We start from the raw sequence: 7,091 nt of genomic DNA on the forward strand, positions 1-7,091 counted from the left end.
ATGAACAGGGACGAGGTCCGGGGCAGAGACAGAGACAAGGAAGGAAGGAGGGACACAAGGAGGTGAGGAAGCTCAGACTCCTTGTGAGAGGGGAAGGGAGGGATGCAGCTGGTGCCCCAGGACGGAGCAGGTGACCCAGAGGAGGCTCTGAGCAAAGGGAAGGAAAGGCTCAGGGAGAGAAGGGGAGGTGGGAGGAGGCAGGGGGGCAGCAGGGAGGGAGGAACCCTCACCTGGAGAATGCCCGCCAGCCTCTGAGATAGTTCTTCACTCCTTACACCCAGGTTATCCCAGGGCGGGAAGGCTTTATCCTTATGCTGTTGGTGGTCCACAAAATTTTTCCAGCAGTACTCAAACTCTGAAAGGGCAGAAGGGGGCGGGGTTAGGGTGAGCTCCAGCCCTGGGGAATGGGGAGCAACACAGAGGGTCTGCCTCTTACAGACAAACTTTCCCCATCATAATTCCACTGCCTCCCTTCTCGCTTCTTCCCTGGGACCAAGCCCATCACGCCTGTATTTCTTCCAACGGGAGTGTGAGGTGGCCCCATCAGATGCTTTCAGGAAGCCCCTAAGTCCTTCGTGAAGGTCTACGCCCCTCCCCCGCTCCCAGCACCACCTCCCTCCCCTGCACTGTCTTCAGGTCCACTCCCCAGTCCTCCCAGAGTCCAGCGCCCCTTCTGCAGGCAGCAACCTGGCTTCTCCACCGGGGATTCTCATCCTGCCCGCCTCTTTCTAGCAACTTCCCAAGGCCTCACCTGCCCACCCCAACCCCTGTGAGTCCCGTGCTGACCGTGGAAGGTCATCATGGCGACTTTGACCCCCGCTGCCTTCAGTGCGCGCAGCACGGCGTCATATCCTGGGAATGGCTCACAGATGCGGGCAGTGAAGATGCGCAGGTTCACGTGTCTGTTCGCTCTCAGGAATTTAGTCAGCTCATCGGCACAGTCTGGGCAGGGGCTCCAGGAGATGAAAACAGTGATCCTGTAGCGCAGCTCCGTGTCCAGATTCCAAGAAGCCATCAGCTCCAGGAGATCAGCTCTGCGTGGCAGGGTTGAAAGCCCATGTCAGCACCCTGGGCACAGAAGAGGGAGAAAAGTGTTCTGTCATTGACTGTGACCAGGTGGACGATGGGACCTGGGTGAGGCAGGTGGGGCACAGGCCTCCAGCACAAAATAGATGGGGAAACACAGCTCAGCATCAAAATGCATGATATTTCAAGGCAGGATTGACATGGTCACATGTGAGACCAGCCTCACGATAAACAATATCAGCATTTAACCAAGGGACAGGTTAGCAGAGGTGACTTTCTAATAGACATCAGGAAACGATGGCTCCTCGTGGCTCTGTAACTGATCGGTCCTCATTTCCGTTGCTGATATTTCGTTCATCGTGGAATTCGCATGAATTTTAATTTTTAAACTATTGCATTAAATACGATGCATCTTGATTCCAGAGTGTGTGTAGCTCCTCTAAGTTAGCGCCCGAGATCTCTGCCTGCAGGAGCCCCACCTAGTCTGGCCCTGCAGGGAGGAGGTGAAGGCCTGAGGACGGAGGGAGAAGGCCAGGTGAGCTCCAGGGTCATGAGCCTGATGCCACAGAAGTGGGTGCTTCTCTCAGGGGGGATTTACCCAGCTCTCCACCTACTTCCCTGTCCCCATGTCCACCTGTGCGCCAACACCTCTGGAGGCTTCTACTCTGGGCCTCATCCCATGCTGAGCCCAAGCAAGACACTCTGCTAAAAGGGCTCACTCTGCACAGAGGAATGGGGTGAGGGACGCCAAGGACGTGGTGTCTGGGAAATTAGATAAATGTCATGTACAGCTCATAGTATCACAGAGGTTTGCCCAACCTGCAGAAGGAAGGATTTCTAAGCCGGGACTCAGGTACGAGGGACGAATCCTGCCGACTGTGCTAGTGCAGAGCCCATGGCGGGTGTGTACAGGTACCTGGGGGTCGGAAGGGCGCCCCTGGGCCAAGCGCAGGAGGCAATGCAGTTGCGTGACCAGCACCCTGGCCAGGATCTCCCAGGAGTGACCGGACGGACAGACAGGGAGAATTTGGGCTCTCTGGACATTCCCTATAACCATGAGCTGGTTTCCGATGTGTGGCTCAAAGCCAACCATCACAGCAGAAGCTGCCACACCTGACTCTAGACAGAGCCACAGCACCTGCTGAGACCAATAGTGATGGGTTTGAGGACAGCCCGTGTGCACTGAGAACCTTCTCCCTGAACATCCCAGGATCAGGGTGTCCTGCCTGCTTTGGTCAGTCACCTTGTTGCGCAGGAAGCCCTTGTATTCATCCAGTGGGATCCAGAAGTCGTCCTTCATGCTCTCCACCTCATAGCACAGGTAGGTCTCGTGCAGGTAATTCAGATGACTGAAGTTATCAAGGAAGGTCTGTTCATCCATCAGGGGTCTATGGACACAAGAGGGGGGAACCCAGAGACATGGAGCACGTCCTTGTGCTCCCCTCCTCCATCCCAAACCTCTTCCCCTTCACTCTGAGCTCACCATGCACCCCAGATCCCTGACAGACCAATAGAGGATGGGCATTGCTTTGCTGGAGCCACCTGCCCTTCTCTCTGACCCCACCTGAGGCTCCTGGAGAAGCCAGCCCGGTCTTTTCATCAGGGTCGGCCCCCAGGGGCAGTGCGCGGTGTCAGAGCCTCTGTCGAGGCTCCGCCTGGACTAGGCTGGTCACCGCTCCTGGCATCGCCATCTCACGATTGTCCCGCTGGCCCATGTCCCTGCTTGGTGTGAACACTTGGCATCCTTTCCCCTTGGGACAGGCAGAGTGCCCATCAGCTGACAGGTCCTAGATGGACACAGAAGGTCCATCAGGAGGGAGGGACAAGCAGAGCAGCCCCTGGGGTACAGCGAGTCCCCATCAGGGAACCTGGAGGAGGGGCTCAGGAGTTGGGGTGTTGCAGGGGCCGGGTGATACCTGGCCTCGGGTGCTGGGCCGGCCTCCATGTCTCAGTCCCTTCGCCGTCCTCTGCTTCTCCTCCTGGTCACAGCCTCTGTCCTCCTCCTGTGACACTCTGCAGGACTCAGGCTCCTTATATGCCATCGAGCACCTGGAAATTGCTGAGTTGGCACGCTGGGCCCCACACATTTATGAACTCTGGCCTCGGTGTCACCCACATGGGTGTAACAGAAAAAGAAACTTCTCTGTGCCAATGTGTCATTCTGATGCCGGGGATAAGTTATGTTTTGATTTCTCTTTTCTGACAAAAGCCCTACCTGGATGCCACGAGGACTGACCATGAGCAAATGAAGCCTCAGAGGCTAGGGTCAGTCTGGGCAGCATGGCACAGCAAGACAGGAGGCGAGAGGGCAGCTGAGAGGCCCTGTTCATGCCTGAGGAGGCTCAGGAGTGAGACACAGAGCCCCGGTCCAGGCTCTCTGGGGCCTGCTGCATGAGGGACTGTGGGCTGTGAGCCAGGAGGGAGATTCTGCTCTGAGAGGCAGCAGACGACCTTCATCTCGGTCTAGGAAGGGCCGAGAGGGGCCCAACCTGTGCCCAGCTCTCTTTAGGAACTCATCACGTAAGCATTAGAACCTGGACATGAAGCGTTTTTACGCACATTGCACAGGGGAGAGAACAGGCTTTGAGAGGGAACAGGGCTTGGCGGGGATGCCCAGGGAGCGGAGGGGATCAGGGCTGCCCACCTCCCAGAAAGGGAGGCCACCCTTGCTCCTTCCCTCCACCACCAGGCCGTGAGGAATGTGGGGGCCGTTGAATTCCAGGCTCGGCAATGAGCCTGACCCGTAGCTGGCTGTGCTTGTCCCTGAGGGCTGCCCCTCTGTCCCATCAACTCCCCATCGTGGCTCCTGTCAGAACTTCCTGTGCTGGCCCAGCACGACCACCCAGAGGATGCGCCCAATGTGGGGAGCACCGGACGGGCCCCCCACCCCCGGTCTCACTCTGCCCGCCCGGACGGAGACCCAGGCCGCTCGCCCTCCCGGGCTGGCCCGTCACAGCCTTAGGGTGCACCCTGAGCGCAGCATCCCATCTTCTCCACGGCCCCCTCCACTGCACCCATGGGGGCCTCCCGTGGCTCTGCACTGCGCCCCTCCCGTGCCCTCTGTCCTCTCGACCTTGGTCCCCCTGGACTAGAGAGCAGCCCCTGGCGGGCGGCCTGAGTGCTTTTCGAGTGAGAACTCACCTGGCACGTGTCACGTGTGTCCCACTGGTGGCCATACTTCCCAGGTCTCAGGCTCCACACCAACACGCCCGCCACCCCCAGGAGTTGCCAGTCCCCCTGAGCTGAGACGGCGTGGACCAGGTCGAAGACACCAGGCCTGGGGGCCCTGAGAATTTCCCCAACACTGTCCCCAGGACTTGCCTTCCGGGGAGGGAGGATGGCATCCTGATCCAGGCCACGCTCTGCTCTCGTACCTCCAAAGTCTCCTGCAGTCACTCAACACACAGAGTGCTCCTCGGTCCTCCTCCCACCCCTCCCCACAGCTTTCAGAGGAAGGGTCTGCTGTGCATGAGACCTGTGCTGGCGGCAGCCTGTAACCCCAGAACTGTGCGGTCCTGCTGGGCAATCCCCTGTGCCTTGGGGCTACTAACCCGCTTATGTTCCTTGTCTTCTCATACCCAGCCCGGCCAGTCACCCTTGGACCTTCCTATCCCGGCTGACTGTGGCAGCCCCTGTGCGATGCAGACAAGCCTGGCCGAGCTTGTGTCCGTGTCTGGAAGTCAGTCGTGCGGTGAATGACTGTACACGGCAGCTGAGAGAATCCGTGTCCTGTGAAGGCAGCAGGGACATCACACGTGACAATATCTTGGGTTACCCGAGTCACAGTGACAAGGGACCAGAGGATAAGGAGATGCCAGCTCAGACTGGGTGGGCCTCGCCTCTCTGTCTCTGGCCCCATGCCCTTCCTGAGGCCCCCGCCCACCCTAACTTTCTCCCCAAGGCCCTCCCTGGAGCCTGGCTCCCTAGGGACCGCAGAGGCCCAGGGACAAGTGCTCCCTCTCCCGGTCTCCCTCGGGCCAGGGCAGGACATTGCACAGGCCTCGGTAGAGTCTAGTGATGAACTCTGGTCCAAAAGGTCCCACTGGTCAGCACCGACGTGACGGGCTATAAGCACTCAGCTGACCTCAGGCCATGAGGTAGGAAGAAAGAAGAAAAGAAAGCCTGTCCTTTCTGGGGACTGGCGGCCCCTCCCCCATGTCCGCCTCTGGAACACTGAGCGAACACGTGAAATGACCCCTGCGTCTGCTGGAGTTTTCCACCGAGGTGTGCCAGGGCCGAGGAGAGAAGGACCTAGGGGCCCCGTGAGCGAGAGTGGGTGCGTTGGGGAGAGCGGTCCCATGAGCAGGTGCAGACTGTGCCGGGATTTGTCACCTGTCGGGTAAACGGGGACCAGAGCGGGGTACCCTGAGGGAGCCCAGACTGGGGTCAGAAAGCCAGACTGAGGCCCACGGACCCTGCGGAGGGTGCAGGGTCAGCTCTGTCCTCGTCCCTCCGGGACTGCAATGGGTGGTCTGTAAGTGACTGGAGTCTGGGCCAGGCTGCTCTGTATGAGGACACAGCTCTGCCTTCCCTGCCGTCCTGGAGCCCACGGCCAGCGCAGGGTCTCGGCATGGACCCCAGATTGTGTCACATCCTGAGATCCCGTATCTCAGGCCCCATGTCATGGACAAGGATGTGAGTGTGGGGATCTGTGGGGTTGGAGACCTCAGGAGCTGAGGTCACTGAGTGTCTGGGTCAGGGCAGCCTGCCCTCTGACAGCACAGAGTGTAAGGACCCTTCTCCCAATGAAACCGCTTGTCTTCTACCCGGGTCTTCCCCTTTGCTCAGAGTGACTGTATCTTGTGGGTTTTCCATCATTTGTTTTCAGGAATCAATGTGAGGCTCTTGTCAGAGCCCAGAAATTGAAACCATCGGAGCAGATAATGATGAGTCTTTCTCGCAAACCCACCTTAGGAGGTGACGACATCTTCTGGCTTCCTGAGGAACTGAGATAGGGTTTCTGGGAGAACCCTAGAAGGCTCCTTTTCGTCATATTACTGTGTTTGTGTGTGTGTGTGTGTATGGGTGTGAATGTGCCTGGTGCGCCAGGGCTGTGCTTGGGCTTGTTGCCCAGACATAGCTGTGTGCCAAGCCAGGTCTTTGTTATGTATATGACACCTGAGGTCCCATAGGCTATCCTGAGTTGGACCACCAACTATAATCAAGGAAATTAGCCACAGCCGCAGAGGCAGAAAGCAGTGTGGAAGGCCCTGGGGACAGACACAGAGCTGAAGCCTCAGCCCTGACCAATCTGCTACCCAGGGAGTGTGTTCCGTCTGCTCCCTGAGCCTCCTTCATGGCCGAGCTCTCCTCCCTCTGGGGTTAGGGTAGGGGAGCTGCACCTCTCTTGCTGCCCCTCTGTCTGCGTATAGCCCTGGACACCCCTTCTTTCCCCAGGAACTGGCCCTGTATTGGGTATGAGCCGAGGTCGGCAGTGCCTGTGCAGCTCTGAGCATCTACTGTGCGCCCAGCTTTCTGCGTGAGCGGGATGTTTGAATATTAGTAGATTACTTATACATTGAGTGATTTCTTGAACAAAGGATTTTCCTCTTTTTTAAAGAAAAATCATCATTTGTTGAGGAATAACTCTCTCAAACACTGTGTGAGCACTTGATTTTCACGGTGTCATTTAACTGTCACTACAGCCCCATGGTTGGTCACTATCAGTGTCCCTGTGTTTCAGGGGAGGAGCCCGAGGCCAGGAGGTAAAGTCAGGGCCAAGGTCCCTGAGTGTGGAGGAGTCTGGGCCCAGGGTCAAGTCCATGTCCTTCTGACTCTAAAGCACCTATGTAGAGACTTGTCCCAGGAAAGACTGATGCAGCTGCTTAGACGCAGGGGAGGCAGGAGGGGCTGTGGAAGGACGGCCCCCGGGAGACTGGGAGGGCCTTCTGGGTGGGGCCACAGGTGGGGAGGCAGCGGGAAGGTCAGGCAGGGGGCGCAGGGCCAGACCCAGAGAGAAGGGCCTGGAGAGAGGAGAAGGTGGGGCCAGGACTGGGGATCCCAGAGGGAGCGGCAAGAAGGCCTCAGAGACAGGGGAGGGCGCTGGGGTCCGCAGTGGAGCCACA

General features: G+C 58.3%; 1 protein-coding gene across 1 annotated transcript; it reads right to left on the minus strand.

Annotated features, from left to right (window-relative positions):
- Positions 1-123: 123 nt before the first annotated feature.
- LOC120592788 (DNA dC->dU-editing enzyme APOBEC-3A-like) lies at positions 124-3,043 on the minus strand (the record flags this gene model as incomplete). The annotated part of the gene is given in 5 exon segments (XM_039850468.1): positions 124-355; positions 787-1,026; positions 1,029-1,068; positions 2,270-2,414; positions 2,943-3,043. Coding segments are annotated over 5 exon segments (686 nt in total), but the record flags the coding sequence as incomplete, so codon positions are not given.
- Between the last annotated feature and the right edge of the window lie 4,048 nt (positions 3,044-7,091).

This window comes from Pteropus medius, unplaced genomic scaffold (genome assembly GCF_902729225.1).
Source record: "Pteropus medius unplaced genomic scaffold, Ma_sr-lr_union100, whole genome shotgun sequence".
NCBI classification, from domain to species: Eukaryota; Metazoa; Chordata; class Mammalia; order Chiroptera; family Pteropodidae; genus Pteropus; species Pteropus medius.